The sequence below is a fragment of the Mastigoproctus giganteus genome, chromosome 2, assembly GCF_048544385.1.
Source record: "Mastigoproctus giganteus isolate SK-2022 chromosome 2, ASM4854438v1, whole genome shotgun sequence".
NCBI classification, from domain to species: Eukaryota; Metazoa; Arthropoda; class Arachnida; order Uropygi; family Thelyphonidae; genus Mastigoproctus; species Mastigoproctus giganteus.
Window position 1 is genome coordinate 168,133,649 of NC_143576.1, and position 19,771 is coordinate 168,153,419.

General features: G+C 36.4%; 1 protein-coding gene across 3 annotated transcripts in view; it reads left to right on the forward strand.

Annotated features, from left to right (window-relative positions):
• Dpit47 (DNA polymerase interacting tpr containing protein of 47kD) overlaps positions 1-16,936 on the forward strand; it is a 231,963-nt gene extending 215,027 nt beyond the window's left edge. For all 3 annotated transcript variants that reach the window (XM_090389624.1, XM_090389626.1, XM_090389625.1), the window contains 2 exons: positions 3,266-3,345; positions 16,797-16,936. In XM_090389624.1, the coding sequence (XP_090245750.1) occupies positions 3,266-3,345; positions 16,797-16,890 (174 nt within the window). In that variant the 3' untranslated portion in view covers positions 16,891-16,936. The remainder of the gene's footprint in view (positions 1-3,265; positions 3,346-16,796) is intronic.
• The last annotated feature ends 2,835 nt before the right edge of the window (positions 16,937-19,771 follow it).

The following is a 19,771-nucleotide window of genomic DNA, read 5'->3' on the forward strand; positions in this document are numbered from 1 at the left end:
GACACCTTTCTTATGTTTAACTGCAAGAATTTCTCTTCCACTATGCTCTCAGATATAGTACAGTACAAAATCATTGAGCTCCCTGTTGGAGTTTAATAAGCTTCTGTCCTCCACTTCCCTACAGAATTCCTCATGTGTGAATACACGTAGGTGCAAAATATTCATTCAGTTTTTCAGCTATCTGAACAGGTTCATTAGCACTTGAATCAATGCTATAAAGTGGACCAACCTGATTCATCCCCTTCCTTCTAGAGTTTATATAAGTAAAGCAGTATTTGCTGTTTTTCATTGCATGCTTTGCCAAAGGTTTCTTGTAATCTGCCTTCACTTGCCTGACATCCTTTGTGACTTGATTACAGACTACCTTATGTCTACCATAGGCTTCTGTCTCCTGATAATTTATATGCATCCCATTCACTTTTATGCTCTGCCACTAGTCTCATTAGTTCATCTGACATCCATTTAGCCTAAAACTCGAACAGTATTTCTTAGTTGGTATGAAAAGCCTAGTATCTTCAACTAGACTCAACGTTGCATTGTCTATCAATGTTAATTGGATGCACTTCCTTAGATTTTATGTATTTCTTAACTAACAGCATAACCCCTCCTCCCATCCTGTATATTCCTTTCTGTACACATTGTACTCCCCAAATTCCAATTCTGCATTCCTTAGATCTGTGTGACACCATGTCTCTGATATCCACATTTGATGTCTCCATTGGCACTTGAAATTTATCAAATTTATTTACTATGCTCCTAGAATTGGTGTAAATACAAGTATAGGTGTAGCTGTTCTTACTTTTAGTTACCCTAACGCAGACGATGTATTTATTACTTGTTCCATGATAACTCCCATCAGTCCTTGAAATTACTGGCACCTTGCTTTTCAGGCTGCTGCTCATTTCAATAGAATCAGTGCAAGAATCACTTTCACCTCTGTCTGTGGCTACTGTTAATCTTTTAGTCTGTGAATCCTCCCACCCAAGTTTGCAGTTTTCCAACCCACCTAACACTGCTTCGATAGCATCAGTAAATATTCTTGCACCCTTACTATTTAAGTTATCCCATCTCTGTAGAAGCATTCTCTCCTGTTAACAAGCACAGACCACGCCGAGAAAAATTCTACCTCATGAGGCTTGCACAATCTGTCTAGGGCCGAATTGATTGACAAGGCTCTCATATACTCCCTCCTATCCTGTCTGGTCAGAATTGTGAGGCGCACTATAGCCTTAGATGCTGATGCGCCATAAAAATCCTAATAACCAACCAACCAACCATCAGAATTGTGACACTTTTTCAAATTTAACTGTAACTTGCGACTTTTTTTTTCAGCTTTAATCTGTACTTGCTAAGTTAATCCGCCAATCTGCTACTCTTTGTCATTAGTGCCAACGTATACAACAATTTCACCCTTTGTGCCCTTAAAAGATGGTATCTGCTCTACAACATCAACAACCTTTGCCTGTCAGACATACCCTGGTCCAATTAAGTCACCGACAATAACTAGCTCCTGTGGAACCAGCTCATTCTGGCCTGAAGATTGCTGATGTGTTGCCTGATGCATAAGAGTGATCTCTGACATTGAGTTGGGCAGCTGAGATTGTTTAGTCCAGCTAAGTTTTCTGGTTTCCCTTGATGCATGCACAAATCAAGGAAGTTTAGTGTTATTTTGACAGACCTGTTTAATTGTGTACTGCCCTTTTTCTTTGTCCACAAAAAAACCTTTGTAAAATGCAAAGATAATATATTGTTCAATGCACGTTATTTATAAGGTTTGGTATCTAAACCAGTAAGCACATAAATATACGGTTTCTTAAAGAAACTCTATGTCTACACATTTGTTAGCCACCTTAAATGCTAAGGTTAAAAATATATCTAGATTTTACAAAACATTTGTAATATTTAATTATCATTACTTTCAAAATTTGAGAGTTACAGAAGAAATGCATTAACAAGTTTGCTTATATGCCATTGTGTTTTCCATTTGAATCTAATCCATTTTGACAGTTTCTTTTTAAAGAATTAATATCCTCTCCTACCTGGGAATACATCAGTAAATGCCTGGAGACTACCTTCCATTTGAGAAAACAGTATTACGGTGAACTATTTATTTACAGTCCATCTCTGATGAAGAAAAGGAATGGAAACTTTATTCAGTCTGTTAAAATATCATTCATGAACAAATTACTAGTGTTTGACAAGGCTGGAATACTTATTATGCTCAGTTATAATATGGAATACTCCATATTATAACTGAGCAGTTTTCCTATCTCTGCATACATTAACATTAGTTGCAGATGTACAAAACATCCTCAAATAACTCTGTGTGATTATTCCTTTTAATTAATAATAAAATTGTGACATTGATTTTTATTCCAATCTCTTCTCTGTCTTACAAAAATTATCACAACCCATTTCTTGTGGTTATGAGCACATAATAATATTACACACATAAAACGTGGAAGCAGATGTTTCAGTGCAGTAATGTTTAGACATTCACAGATAAACTTAATAATAAATGCATTGTTTTTAACATTTGATTAAATAGCAAAATGAATAAGATAAAATACAAACAGTACATTTCAGTATTGACAATTCTAGCAAATATATTGAATACGGAGCTTTGTATATATGTAGATAATAAATTGATAGTTGTTTCTGAAATAGTCTGTACATGTTAAAATTGAAAATAATAAAAGGTTCAATTCACAAGATGAAAGTTTCATAAGAAAATAATTTAAAAGTTCTAATAACTCTGTTTGTTCTACAATTCTGTTTGTAAATCATATGTATTCTTCAGAACATTGTTTAATGTGATATATGCAGAAATGATTTCATCCCTGTATATTATTCTGTAATTCTTCTCAGACATCAAGTCTGAGAAGAATTATAGAATAAATCAGGGTTGAAATCTTAATGTAAGGGACTAGAAGCTTCTAAAATTTGATTAATTGCAAATATGTGTTAATGTTATTTTTATTATTATTTTATTTTATACTTTACATTATTAATATAAAGTTGAACTTTTCATTGCTACATTATTTTTGATTTTGTTGAATTTAAATTCTGTAATAAAAACATGATCTGGCAAGTTTATAGTAATTGTGATATCTACATAGTTCCAGTCCTGTGTTGTTACATAGCACTGGAACTTTGTTTGGAGTTCTTCATTTTATATAGCGTCTAATTTTTAATATAATAATGTTTGTTTTTAGTTAAGGAGTTTCATACAATATAAGTATGAAATGAATATTTTTTTTTTCAGATTTACTTTGAGAGTTGTAATGGCAAGCTTATAGCAGTAAATAAAACAGACTCCCTTAGAAATACACTGCAAGATAAAAGGTATTATTTATTGATTAAATTATTTGTTTAACAAATAAAAGATCAGAAGAATGTATGCTGCATTTTCTTTTATTTTTCAAATTAGCCTCCCAAAATTCATTTGTAAGGGAGGTCAAAATTGAGAACGTTCAGAACATGCAGTCGAAATTGAGACGTTTGGCAAGCAGGAGACTGGCAACAGCCTATATATGGTCTAAGGATGGGTTCTGGAAAGCTTCCCTGAATGTTACTTTAGTGTATAATGATTTAATTAATAGATAAATAAACGTATTCAAGCTTAGTATTCACGTGGTATAAGAGTGGTCATTATTTATAGAATAATGACCACTCTTATACCACGTTAAAAAAAGGCATTGAATAATCTATATTCAATGCCTTTTTTTTTTTTTTTTCTTTTAAATAAAAATTTCTGACATAAATTAAATATTTTGAAGTCATTTTTGTAATCAGGGAGAAAAAGTAGATCAAAAAAATTCTCTTTACCAGAAAAAAAAAAAGTTGTTTAACATTGTAATTAACCTTTCTGTGGCACTGAGCTTTATAGAACTACCTGAAAAATATCTGTCGTGCACTAATCACCATTTCAAGATTAGCAGCTCTCCCTCTGTCTGGCTTCTGTATATACGCAGTTTTATTTCAGTAGTTTTTGGAAGTGATGAGTATTGTTTATGCAAAGTTAAATTAAACTGGCAAAACACAAGTAATAAGTGCATATGCATTTGAATTTTTACACAATTAATGGCTTTATGAATTTGAAAGTGGAGGTGACTAATAGTTTTGTGTTTGTAAGGGAAGAAACACTATACATTTTATGTCTATGTATAGTGTTTCTTTCCAAAAGGATTAATAGAAGTTTTACTATTTTCAAAATAACAAGTTAAAAAAAAACAGCATTTTTAAATTAAAAATTTTCATTAAAAAATAATTACATTTAATAAGTATCGCAATTCATTAGGAAAAGGCAAGGAATTGTACTGCAAGTAGATTAAAAAAATCAAAACTTTTTGTTTTTTAATTGCTTACAGTATAAAAAAAGAATTAAGTTAGCCTGTTAGGCCCTAAGCCACTGTGTTTGTTACAACTGGGGAGGCAAGGGGACCACTGCCAGGGAAGTATATAATACAAACACTATACCATTTGTTTGTTTAAATGCATTTCTGAGGACATGGATTACAAATATGCCTTATTGTAATGTTGACCTCATGTCATAAGTGGAGTCTGAATTAGTGCTAAGCATTCTTGCAGCCTTATGGTACACTCGGGCTACTACTGATATTGATATGAGTATCTCGAAAACAACCCTGCTGGAGTTTTCACATAATTCTCACTATATCTCATACGTATCAAGATTGGTCCAGTAATTTAATAACATCAAGCTAGTGGCAATTCTGTGGTTGGAAACAGCTTGTTGACATTAGAGGCCAACAAAAGCTGACAAGACTTGCACAGAGTAACAAAGGCTACAGTCAGATAACAATCCAGTACAATAGTAGTAACCAAAAAGGCATTTCAGAAAGAAAAACCCATCCTACAAATGGGATATCACAGCTGATGGATGAACCAGGTTCCACTCTCAACAAAAAACAAGAGGGTACAGTACAGTACAGTACAGTGCAGTGCAGTGCACTACAGTACAGTACAGTCTAATTTCCATTTCCTGCTATTTCACACTTATGGGAAGACCACAATATGACACCGTGGACACATCCTTCCAGATGCTAACATGCAGGCTAGTGGTGGTGGGAGTGTAATGCTGTGGGGAATGTTTTTATGGTACACATTGGGCTACTTAATACCAGTAGAATGTTTGAATGTTATAGATTATCTGGAAATTGTTTCCAATCAAGCATCCATTCATTGCTGGAAATGCCTGGTTACAGACTTGGTTTCACTCTTCATTCATTGTAAAGAACTAGTTCCAGGAGAACCAGTTCTTTACAGTGAATGAAGAGTGAATTCAACCTACTGAATTGACCTTCCTAGTCACCACAGCTCTTCAGAGTAGAGATCCACAAGCATCCAATTTGCAGCAACTGTGAGAAGCAGCTGAGTCAGTATGGACCAGCATTCCTGTGGCATGCTTTTGACAGTTCATTGAGTCATTGTCTTGATGAAGCCAGACTTTTCTGAGGGCTAAAGGACTGTTCACTGTTAGGTAGGTGTATCTAATTAAGTGACCTTGCCACATTGACATATATTTTTATAAATTACATGTCTTATATTAAGTTGTGAAGTGATATCTTTAAAAAACTCATCCCTTTCCTTCTAGAGTTTACTTATGCAAACTCTAGAAGGAAAGTGATGGGTTGACTATTGATGATTATGTTCAGGTAGCTGATAAACCGAATGTATATTTTGCATCTACATTCACGCATGAGGAGTTATTCAATGAGGGGAGTGCCAGAAGTTTATCAAATGCTAACAGGGAGCTAAGTGATTTTATAATAACTGAGAGCAAAGTGGAGGAGAAATTGTCGAAGTTAAACATAAGGAAGGCACCTCGGGTGGATGGGATCTATCCAGTTATATTAAAGGAGGCAGCAAAGAAAGTAAGCGAACCCTTAGCCATAATTATGAGAGCTTCCTTGGACTCAGGGAAGGTCCCCGTGGACTGGAGGTGTGCAAATGTATCACCAATATACAAAGGGGGCTCAAAAGGTGACACAAGTAACTATAGACCTGTTAGTTTAACTTGCGTTCCACAGTTCATACATGGGTGGTCACCTCCAGCATTGAGGTGACCACCCAAGTGTGAACCAATATAAAAAGGGGTCGAGATGTGGCACCCACACCACATAAAGGAATGCCACCCCTCTATGTTACGAGACAATACTAGGTGGTAGATGACCTTCATCATCCAATGCAATACCACCACTTTGCTTAGTGGAAGCTTGAAGTGGTGGAACCCGTGTTTAGTCTCCAGAGCAAAGCTCTGGCAAACTTCCCATCTCTTCCATCATGTGGTATTAGTATTAGTAATGGCCACATGGTGTAAGAAAGCCTATGACTTATGCTGCCAAAAAAAAGTTCATATAAATATGTGTCCAATTCTCAGTGGATACAGATATACAGCTGTTTGAAACTGGCACGCACAGCTCCCTGATTCAGATGTGACCAAGAAGCACTTATAACCTGATGCTGTTTGGTGTTAGAAGTGTTGTTAAGAATGGGACACGTGCTGAATATGCCGATATGGGATTTTTGTGTTGGGAGTGCTACTGCTGCTTGTAGAGAATACCATCAATGGTTTTCTAACCACAGAATACTGGATTCAAGAGCATTTACTTGTGTTTACACCAAACTACATGAGATTGGTACAGTTCCCAGCACTCATATTTCTTCTGAATGTGCAAATGAACAAAATGTGGATGAAATAGAACACAATCTTCAGTCAGTAGAAAGTACTACTACTACTATTAGTCCTGCTATTAGCACACGAAGAATTTCTATGCATATCAGTGTTCCACAGACAAGAGTATGGTGAACCTTACATGAGCACGCTCGTATCCATTTCACATATAGTGGGTGCAACACAATCATCCAGGAGACATGCCCAGCAATTGGAATTTTGTTGGTGGATAATCGCCAATTAATTCCATTAATGCTGTTCAGCGATGAAGTTACTTTTACCCGTGACGGTATCAACAATATCCATAACTCTCATAACTAACCGCAACTCTCATCAATAACCACAACTTACACCAATGCTAGGAGTTTGGTAAATAAATTTGATGAATTTGAGGTATTGCTCAAAGCATCAAAGGCGGATATTGTTTGGATATCAGAGACTTGATGTCACATAGATATAAGGAATGCAGAACTGGAATTTGGGAAGTACAATGTGTACAGAAAGGATAGACAGGATAGGAAGGGAGGAAGGGTTATGCTATTAGTTAAGAAACATATAAAATCCAAGGAAGTGAAGCCAGTTGACATCGCTGGACAGTGCAGTGTCGAGTCAGTTTGGTGTGACATAAGTATTAGGAGATCAAAATTGAGAGTAGGAGTGTGTTATAGACCTAATGACTCTGATGAGTATAAGAAGAAACTGTACAGGGAAATAGAGTGGGCCAGTAAATCAGAGAGTCTTATAATTGGAGATTTTAATTTCCCAGATATTAACTGGAATTTGTGGGTTTGTCACTCACACATTAGCAAGGCTTTTGGGGATTTATTGAATGATTGTTTTCTACATCAGCATGTTCGGGAGGCAACTAGAGGGAGTAATACTCTTGTTCTGATTATCAGTAGTGATTCTTCATGCATTAATGATGTTACCAACAGCAAATTCAAAATGGGAAGCATTCAAAGAAATTATCTTGGAAGCTATTAGGCTTTACATACCAACTAAGAAATATTGTTCAAGGTTTAGGCCTAAATGGATGTCAGATGAACTAATGAGACATATGGCAGAGAAGAAAAAACCTTGGGATGCATATAAATTAACATGTGACACAGAAGCCTATGATAGATATAAGTTGATCTGTAACCGAGTTACAAAGGAGGTTAGGCAGGCGAAGGCAGATTACAAGAAATCTTTGGCAAAGGATGCAAAGAAAAACAGCAAAGAGTTATTTACTTATGTTAACTCTTGATATCGATGGTTCAACTGTTGATGATCCTGCTCAGGTAGCTAACAAAATAAATGAATATTTTGCATTGACATTCACACATGAGTTATTCAGCAAGGGGAATGCCAGAGGTGTATTCAACTCTGGCAGTAAGCTAGATAATCTTGTAATAACTGAGAGTAAAGTTGAGGAGAAATTCTTGAAGATAAACACAAGAAAGGCACCTGGGATGGATGGGATCTATCTAATTATATTAAAGGAGGCAGCAGAGGAATTAAGCAAACCCTTAGCCATAATTATGAGAGCTTCCTTGGACTCAGGGGAGATACCCATAGACTGAAGATGTGCAAATGTGACCCCAATTCACAAAGGAGGATCAAAGGCTAACACAAGTAATTATAGACCTGTGAGTTTAACTTCTGTTCCAGGAAAATTAATGGAGGCACTGGTTAAAGAAGCACTGCAGGATCATCTAGACAAGCCTTCAGTTATAGCTCGGACACAGCATGGTTTTGTCTTGCGTGACCAATAAGGGAAAGTCTTGCGTGACCAATTTGATTGGATACTATGATGCAGTCACAAAAGAACTGGATGCAGGGAATAACTTTTTTACTCATAATAATCGATACTATAACCTCCCAAAATATTTACTATTCCTCCTTAATCACCCTGTATATATATATATATTTCTTGCCAGCAAAATTTGTCCCATATTAAGCAACCACTGCCATATGCCTGGATAGTGGGAACATTAGCATTAGTAGAGGCATACGATGCAAGAAAGCAAGCTTATGCAGCATCAGCCAAAAAAAAAAAAAAATCCGATTTCACCCCTCCATTCTTTCCAAATACCTATCCAGCTGAGCCTTAAATTTATTTTGGTTATCAACTTCCACACCAAAAGATGGACGTCTGTTCCATCAATCAATTTGAATTTATGCCCTCTCAGATGATTATTCTGAGCAAGAGAAAGAATTCCATCAGCATTGAGCATGCTCAAACCATTCAAGGCTTTATACACCTCAATCAAATCACCTCGCAGGTGCCTAGTCTCCAAACACTGTAATCTGCAAAACTTAAGCCTTTCTTCATAAGAGCAACCCTTCATTCCATTCACTAATCTTGTTGCCCTTCTGTGGTTCCAAGCTCTACATCCTTCTTAAAATGAGGCCTCCAGACCTGTATACAGTACTCAAGGTGTGGCCTGACCATCGCCTTATACAAGAGGACAATCACCTCTGTATCCCTTCTAGAAAAATTCCTGTATATCATTGACAAGACACCATGAGCTACTCTTGCAAACCGTCTGCACTGCTCAGAAAACTTCATATCTGCCTGCACAATTACCCCCAGGTCCTTTTCATTCTCTACCACTGACAGTGTAGTACCACAGAGTTGATGCATGAAGGGTCCACAGAGACTCGTGTTGCGTGTGCCACACACAGAGGTGTCGCTCATTTCCATTATTCCAATGCCCAACCAGCATGTTGACACCACAGTATTCACCATCAATGATAATCAGCAGTGAGGAATGGGTTCTCTTGATTTGTCTACAGTTTGAACCCCATATGTCTGAGAGTGGAATGCATTGTCATTTCATATTGTGTTGTGATGTAAACTGTCGCACAGTGACCTGCTGTTGAGCCCATACAATGCACTGCACCCTTTGCTCACCACAAACATCGACCTTGCATAATCTTTTAATCCTCTACAGTTCTGCTGGCAGGAGGTGGTTTGACCCATTCATCACCATTCTTTGTACACCACAGCCCACAGTGGGCTGTGAGCAACTGACAAGACATGCTGTTTCCTATATGGAAACACCGGACATGAGCTCCCACAGTCATGCCCTTTTGAAACTCCATGCATATCTTTACTATGTCCCATAACTGCTACTTAATCACTTTGACTTGCACAACCAGATGAAATTACCACTTTTGTAGCATATGAAGCTGTTTGGCTTTCCAAAGTAGTCAACATGCCAAAAACCCTCCAAAACAAATCTTAACTTGCATACTGTTAGCAGTGTCATGTTTTGATATTTTAGCAGTGCAGTGTTTCTCTTTCATAAATTTATTACACTGATCAAATTGAATAAGCTGCACAGTATTTCACTTTTTTTTTTCATTTAATTCAGGGCTATTTAGATCATATATTTTTTTTTTTTATTTCATTTGGTACATAGTGGAGAAGATTATATTACATGTTTACCAGTTTCATGGTTTCTATAATACACTGTCCGGTTACGACATTATGATCACCCTTGTGTTTTAACAGTTGGCTGTTCCTCCCTATGTGGTGGACATTTGTTACAATGATAACCAGTAAATATGATAATGCAGGTTTGCAGCATGTAGTCCATGTGAAGTACTTGATCGACATGGGCAAGGGAGATGAACTGACAGACTTTGAGAAAGGGATGATTGTTGGGTACTTGTTGAAAGATGTCAGTATTGTGGAAACTGCAAATCTTGTGGTCTGTTCATGCAGTGCTGTACTTAGTGTTTCAAGGGTGGACAGAGTAGCAGTCAACTGACCAGTGGCGGGCACCACACCTTATTGATATTAGTGAACATATGCTGTCACAACTTGTGCAAGTCAATAGATAGAAAATGGTGGAAGAGATGACCATGGACTTTAACCATGGGATGATCAGCAGTGTTTCCAAGAGCATAGTCCAACAAACCCTCCTCTGTATGGGCCTTCTGAATAGGCTCCCAGTCAAGGTACCCATGCTTATGGCCAACAGTGCCTAAAGATTGCATCTGAACAGCATGATTGGTCCATTGATGATTGAAAAAAAAAGTTGCGTTTTCCAATTAATCAAATTTCCTGCTATGCCATGTGGACAGTAGATGAAGAGTATGGCAACAAACTGTGGAGTGGAATCACTCCAATGGCCTAGTCCAATAGAAGTGGGCAAGTGCAGTAATGTTTTGGTTTGGGAGGGGGGGGTGTTTTCCTACAAGAGATTTGTGAATCTCTTGTAGCCTTCATACCCCTAGATCACTCTCTTAATGCTAAAAACTACCTATCCATTGTAGCTGATCAGTTACACTCCTTTGTGGTGAATTTTGCCAGTATTGTTTGAGAATAGTTTGTTCCAGCAGGATAATGAGCCCTGCCATGTTGCCGGTATTGCTTGAGAGTGGTTTGTTCCAGTAGGATAATGAGCCCTGCTATATTGCTGGTATTGTTTGAGAGTGGTTTGCCAAACATGAAAGTGACTTCCATGTGCTGCTTTGGCTACTGAATTCATCAGATGTGAATCCCATAGAACATCTCTGGGATCAAGTTAATCATCAGATCCAGCATTTGGATCCTCCACCATACCATCATAGACCTATGGGGTGCAATCTTAGTGAGTGGTACAACATACATCCTGCAACATTCAGAGACCTTATGGAGTCCATGCCTTGCCATGTAGGGGGGGGGGGAGTATTGGCAGCAAGAGAAGAACACACCAACTATTAGTCATTGATACTGACCTTGTGAACAAAAATGAAAGTTTATTTGTGAATACTGCCTTCAGTTCAGAAAGGTTTGTGATGAAAACAGTTTTCCAGCAGAGTTAACTATAAATTGTTACACTATTATGCCACAATTATTATCTTTATTAATAGGTCACCTCCTGGACCTGGCAGAGTAAAGTTTAGTCTGTGTGATTCAATTGTTTCAGTACTAGAGATAGAAAGACATCTATATACGGGGGAAAACTTTAAAACATAGTTTGTAATCACTTGCAGTAAGAATGCTGTTGATTCCAAATAAAAAGTGAAAACTGTGAAGGAGTGAGAAAAATAAATTGTAGATTCTAATTGCAGACAAAGGAAGTGTTATTTTGGTCACCAGATCTGTGAAAAAATGTAGATTATATTAGCAATCCATTAAGGAAGGAATTCTTTATTATCTTTGTGCATTCAATGAATTCCAGATAGAGGAAACATTTATTTACCCAGATAGGATAAGCAAATGTATCACCATGCTCTACATATAATTTTTCTGAATAATCATAAGCATTTACATCTTTCTATACATCACAGTGCTCTCTAAAATGTCAGATATAAAAATTGTGAAAAAGAAGTCAGTTTGAATGCAACTAAAATGTAATATAATATTTTTAATGATAATGAAAGTATAAATTTCCAATGAAATTATTTGTGTAACTTGTGATGGCCATGCATTATCATGGAGCAGATGGCCCAATATGTCATTAATAGGCTCACCATTACCAGTAAAGAACTTATTTGGACTTTGTGATGCTGTTCCACTGGTGTGCATCACTTAGCAAGGCAATAAAATTGCCAAACTGAGAGACACTGTATCCAGAATTTAAAAAAAAAAAAAAAAACCACCTCACAAGTCTGTATACAGATATAATTTACAGTACTTGAACATAAAGGAAAAAGTGTAGGCATACAGGTGTAATACATTTCTTTAAAGGAAAAAAAATTTGCACCCTACCACTGGACTGCATAGGCAATTTTTACCAGAGCTCATGTGTATTTTCTGAATGTACTGTACTTCAATAAAAATGCTTAACATTACTTTCATAACTTTAGCCAATCGTTGTGTCCAGCTTTTTGACCGAGGGACAATGACAGATTTCCATGATGACACATACCATATTCATTCAGTAGTGAGAAATGGCTCATTTAATTAAGTAGCTCTATACAAAGGTTTTATCAAAGTGTGCACATGTATGCAGGTTCCTCCTCTGGAATATCCATCAGTTTTCCTAGGCATTACATTGATTGCGTGTTAATTTTATTAGGAAACAAAATTTCTTATGTTTTCAGCAGTGCCATATAAATGGAAGAAGGGGTTGTATCCAATTACATTAAAAGAATTCTATGTGAGCAAAATTGATGAATGCGGACTAAACTAGTGATTCCTAATAATCTAATGAAAATGAAATGCTCCAAATAAAGAAGTTTATATTCATTCTTACTAAAAGGTTAATTAATTGAAATCAATATCCAATCAAAAAACTCTTGAGTAAGCAGCCATTTACAGTGAATTTTATTTTTCTGAATTATTGACTGGCTAAACTGGCTGCACTGACCTCTGCAAAATGTTTACTTTTTTTCAACTGAATGGGTCTGCTTTAAGAGGTTAGGTTTCACTCTGCCTGTATCAAGTTTTTTCCATAAAACTATAATTTATGAAAAAACATTGGTAGTGAGCATTTCAGTGTTACTAGTATGGCCTACTGCATGTGAACTTAGCTACCAATAGACTGATGAGTTCAACTGCAGTGGTGGGTAAGATCATGGAGCCTGTAGTTAAAGAAATGATACAGGACCATCTCAATAAGAATAGCATCCTTAATCAATCACAGATGGGCCCATAATAGAGAAAGTTCTTATCTTACTTGATCAATATGATAAATTATTATGAAGTCATCAAGCAGTTAATACAAGAAAATGCTGACATTATTTATCATGTCTTTAATAAAGCTTTGATTCCATTTGAATGACCATATGAACTGGAGAAAATTGGAATTATTTATTAGATCATGTGCTGATTAAACGATAGGAGACAAAAAGTAGCTGTTAGTGAATATTCTTCAGAATCAACCTGGTATGGCAAGTGGAGTCCCTCAGCAAAGTTTGCTAACAATTTGAAGGTCAGAGGGGGTGATTAACAAAATGACTTGGATCAGTTGCAGATATGATCTGAAAAAAATGGTACCTAAAAGTTTGATGCCTTTAAATATAAGGTTCTGTCCCAAGGAACAGAAATTCCAGAATTACTGATAAATTAAGGAGAGAGAGTGGTTGGAAGTGATTCAGGAAAAAAGACTTAGGGTTATGATATTTTTCATATGTGAACTGTACCATATTAGTCTGTTAAGGCACTAGGTGTTCTATGATTTCTAGGACCTTTGCAAGTAGGGAGGATGTCATTTTCCCTCCGTATAAGACTATATTGAGACCTCATTTGGAATATTGTACAGTATTCAGGTCTGGGAGGCCACAATTAAAAAAAATAAAGACATAGAACTTGTAGAAAGGGTTCAAAGAAGGGCAGCCAGATTGATGAGAAGTGCTAATTTATGTCCATATGAAGAGTGACTTGGACGGTGTGGACTAAAAAGCTCTTTGGGGAGACCTGATCTGCTGAGCAACTTTAAAAGATGGAGCAAAGTGTTTGTGTGCGCGTGCGCGCGTGCATGCTCGTGCACTTCACTAAGCAGGAATCAGGAGATATCCTGATATCACAGCTGCATTGGAAAGTTCTACTACACTTGGACCACAAAGTCAGTTACTGACAACAGCCATGGCGCCTCCGTAGCCAGGTGGGCAGGAGCAGCAGTGCGTAGCACACGCTGCTTGATTAGACCGGGTTTCGAGCCCGTGCCCACCAAATACGCGGATGCGGAAAGGTCAGGGAATAACCACCGCATATCCTCAGAGCAGTATGGCCTTAGTTGCTAATGCTCCTAAAAACCAAATAACAAACATAACAACAAACAGACAACAGCCATTGTAAAAGCTCCTCTGAGCATCTCACTGGAACTTTCCCCACAGGACTAAATCTGTCAAATCAGATGCCAACGTCCAATTGAGATTGTGTCACAATATTCTCCCAACTTCAGCCATGCTGCATAAGTTTTGTTTATGCTCAAGTCTCTGTTTCTTTTGTGCCATGCTAGGGACCCTCAGACACACATACCTGGCCTGCACTGTAAATAGATTGAACATCAAATATGCTTTGGAAACTGTTAAGTTCACCTGCAATGATGCACACACACTCAGGAGGACTAATGGTTTCTTTTGCACAGAAAATAGACAATACACATATCTGAATGTATGTGTCATAACTTCTAAACATAATGTGCAATTTTACATTCAGATATGAAATTTACCATGCTGTCCTGTTTATAAACAGGACAGCTGACACACACACACACGAGAAGCAGGGACTGTGTGCCTCCTACAGACATCTCAAAAGAAGATCTCATGTGGAGGCTATTCAGGAAACTACAGAGCAGAATCCTACTAGAATTCCACCACCACGTATCCTAAGAAATGCTATCTCACTTCACTAGAGAATGGAATCAGGCAGGACAACTCTTTGCCATCACTAAAGAAATGATAACTTTTAATGTGTAAACCCTGAGAATTGTTTGATTCACTTTGTGAAAAGAAAGAAAATGTTAATTGTAATATACATTTTTATTTACTGTCCTTGAATCACTGTTATTGCATTAAAATTGCATATAGGATTTAAATAACTTTTTCTTTCTGAAAATATATTTCTATTTGTGTTCAAATAATAATAAAAAAGATGATTAAGGTGTATAAGGCCCTCAATGTGGTAATAAAAATGAAGGGTATTCTCTCAGTAGTAGGAAAGACAAGAATGAGAGAGCACAGATGTTAAAACCTTAGATAACAACAAAAGGCTCATGAACTGTAGATTGTTGTGTAGAACATTGGAATGAATCATTTCCCACTATTGGTAAGGCAGGGAGTTCATAAGTAGAATTAGTCACTTCTTTGTGATTGATAATTGGAAAGTTTTTTTATTTATTTTTTATTTGTTTGTTTATTTATTTATTTTTTTTTTTTTTTGCAGAAAAAGTGCACTTTCTTGTTGCATCATTAACTAATACTAACTACGCTAAATGTGATTAATTAAATTATCCACTTTGGCAGACAAGCAGATTTGAAATTTATATAATTTATTAATGATATAAATTTATGTGTATTCACCTTGTTTATGAGTTCATTTTTGCTATAATTCTTGCCAATTCACATATGCATATGTGGTAAAAGGATGGACCCTGCTGTTGAAATGATGTTTTCCTCATCGCTCAAAAAGTGTTTTGCAAAATGGTATCTAAAATTGTTATATCTCTTCATATTATCCAAATAGAAAAAAATCAGATAGGGCCAAATCCAAATGCAGCTGAGACAAAACTCTCTGCCCTCGGTCTGCAATTTTCATCTGAGTCATATAGGCCTGGCATTATAATGTTGTGTTTGGCAGCACCTTTCTTATTTATAGTCTGCCTTTCTCTAAAAAAATCGATCAAAATTGGGCCCTCTCTGTCCCAAAACACTGTTATCATAATTTTTTGTGGTGATCTGGCAATTCAAGGTTTTTTCTTCACTGGAGGTTGATAAATGTGTCCATTCCATAGACTAGCATTTAGAATAAGGTTATATTGGAAAATCCAAGTCTCATTACCTGTTATCAGGCCTTTAAAAAACTTACTTGAACATTATTGCACTCCTTCAACAGGTCTTAACAGATTTGCCTGGAGCATTCCATTTATCTTGTTAATATCTTGAGTAGCTATTTTCAGCATATTTTCCTATAATCTAATGTGGCCAAAAGTTAATAACCACATGTAGAATGGTGTTCTTTGCTGTCTTTTTGAGTCATTTCATCCAAAATCTCTGTTTTCTTCAGTGCACACAGTTTTTGGCCTTCCACTCCTTGACTGATCATAAGTGTCAGTAACTCCTTTAAAACTTGTAAGCTATCTACAAACATTGATTATATCAATAGTGCCTTGGTATACTTTCCTCAATTTTTCGTGTATCTGGACAGCTGAGTTTTCTCCTGACTTGAAAAGGAACTCACCAACCATTGGCATCAGTTTAACTGTTCATATCTATGCTAGCAGTATAGAGAACTTTGTGATGCTACTTCAGTTTTGTTTGCCCAAGATATATTACTTATGGACTGACCCTTGTGGATAAGCAGAATTATCAAAGTTCCAAATTCAGCAGATGAACAGATCTAGTTGTATTTTGTAGCATATTGCACTACATAAAGTAATCATTTGAGAACTTGCTAAATTATTATTGTTTTCTTGTGAAGGCATAGAATGTATCTCTCATACTCTGTTTTATGTTATTTCAGGTATAAAGTGCTCAATGGAACTCCAGCATTTTTTTTAACAGAAAAAAATTCCATGTTTGATAGAATGTTCAAAGAGAGACATGGAACTGAATAATGTCCACAGCTGTAAAACCATGTGGCTGTTCAAAACCACAGCTGTTAAAACCATGTGGCTGTATTTTGTATGTTATATAATCAATGAAATATGTAAAAATATATTTTCTTAATAAATATTTTAAAGTTTATACCTTTAAAATATTTATTAAGCAAACATTTTCACTACTGTGCATACCAAAATTCTTTAACAAAATGCTACACCTACCTACATTTGAAGAAATTTTTTTTATGATGACTATAAATACGAACATTTCCAATCTGATTAACACAACTTTGCCATCCATGTAAGCAAGCAAGAGTGGGCTAATTTTTTTTTTTTTTTATTATTATTATTTTTTTATTAGGGATGCAGCATCACAGAGGGGGTCCACTTTAAAAGTGGTAATTAATTGCAATTCTCTTTTATAATGAAACTTTTATGCTTGCATATGTTTTGTGTTTAATCACTTAAGATTATTAATTACTTGTTTAATTATTAATTACTTAAGACCAGTAACTAAATGGGTGCCCACTGATTGTTTGGGGGGGAGAGAAAACTCAGACATCAGCACAGGATGGCACAACACCTAGCAAACCTCACCAGAGCATATCTGCATGTAGGTCACACATTGCTAATTGTTAGGTGATATCTTATTGGTAATATAAGGTATGACAAGTAAACATTTCCTGGAGATCAGATGGACATTTATCATCAGAGGATAGAGGTGATTGGCTGACTTGAGAATCCCGACAGCCAAAATCCTGACAGCTGAAATCCCGACATACCGATTGTATTTTAAAAAAAGTTCGAGTCTATATCTCAGAAACTGGCTTTGCAAAAAAAAATGTTTTTCATGTAATCAAAATGGCCACAAAAAAAACATTAAAATTTTGAACACATGGAACACGTGGAACATGTACATTGCAGTTATGCAAACAGTATATGATAAAGTTAATGTTTTATGTCATATTAATGAATAAACAACACACATACACTGGTATTCAAAGAAAATGCATCACCTAGGAATTTCACATTTCTAACAATTTTTTGCGATGGTATGTTACATTAATGACTAGCATCACAAATAGAAATATAAACAAAAGATATTTATTAATAGTTAAGGCAAAGCTAAGTAATATTTGACAGGTGCTCTCAAAATATTCCAAAATGAGCATTTTTTTGCATCCTTTATACAACAGTTTTGGTAAACACAAGAATTATGCCTGAAATGTTATCAGAAGCCCTCAGTTTTCTTCAGTTTATAGTTTTAAATGGAAAACAAAATCAAAAGTTCACCAGGTACAAACTAATATTTAGTTGGACTGCCTCTGGCCCTGATGACAGCAGCACACCATCAAGATTTTGACAAGATCAATTTCTCAAAATACGTAACTGGTAGTTCGTGGTTCCAAACATTATGGCTTCCTGAAGTTCACAAAGGGTCTTTCGTTTCTTTCTGGCAACTGCACATTCCACACGATGCCAATAGTTCTCTATAGGATTCAGGTCTGGGCAGTTTACTGGCCAGCTAAAAGCTGTAATGTCTTCCAACCATTTTATCACTTGTAACAAATGTAAACACATACTGTCAAACCTCTGATGCAGAAATGAAGCTAAAGTAACTACAGAAGTGCCTACTTTCACTTTTCGCCCGATTACAAGGAGTAGAGTCATCCTGAAAGATGCAGTTACTTGGCACATTGAAATGGTTTCTAATGGCAGCAATTTGCCTTCCTATATAGCCAGATAGCCATTGGCATTTACAGAACCTTTTATAAACTGCAGGTGACCTACTCCGTGGTATTCTTCACCACATCTACGGTGAATCATTTGTCTCCCTTCAGAGCCATGCAAGTTGAATTTCTTCTCGTCGAAGAAAATAACTGACTTCCACTGCTCGGGGGTTTATTTGATATGCTCCTTACACCAAATTAATTGGGCCTTTTTCATTTTTTGTGTGAGGAAGAGCTTCTTAGGATGACGGGCTACAAGTCCATTTTTGAAGAGGCGTCTTGTGACTGTTACTACACTTGCTACCACCCCTGTATGTTCTTCCCATTCTCTTTTCAGCTCAGACAAAGAAGCTTTACGGTTTTTAAGGCATAAACGCCTCAAAATGCAGTCCTGTTTTAGTGTAGAGACTTGTTTGCGTCCAGTTTTTTCCCTATCAGCAGAACCAGTATTCTTGAGTTTGGAAAGAAATCTACTCACTGCTGACTGATTACAAGACACTCTATAAGTAATATGATAAGAACGTCCTTCCTCATGTAAAGCAACAATGGCACTTTCTTCATGGCATCAACTGCACGTAACCCGCCATCCTGACACAAGCAAGGAATGACTAACTCTTGCAGAGAGCGTGCTTATAAAGTTGAAAGTAACAGCAATATTATGTCATCACCTACGTGTGTCAATCTTATCTGATGCAATCTGTAAGAAATATTGCCATATACTTACGTTATTTGGACGACAATTACAATTTTAAGGGGCGATGCACTTTCTTTGAACACCAGTGTGTATGTATGTATATATATATATAATCAGTTCACAAAAACCACGTTACTGATGATAATCAAACATCTAATTATTATAATAAGAAGAAAATGGGAAATTTTTTCCTATTACTCTTTCAAAATATCCTGCCAGCACCCATGATCGTTCCTAACGTACATGGAAATTCGTGAAAGTACAGCTAATAACAAATACCTGTATAGTTACAGTTTTAGTTATGCTAATCCTATTCAAGACAAATGTTATGCAGCTGCCAAAATACATTACTCTGAATTTTCATATTCTGAAAGTATTATTTCGTTTTTAGGCGCCTCAGTAACCAGGTGGGCAGGAGCAGTGCGTAGCACACACTTCTTGATTAGACCGGGGTTCGAGCCCATGACCACTG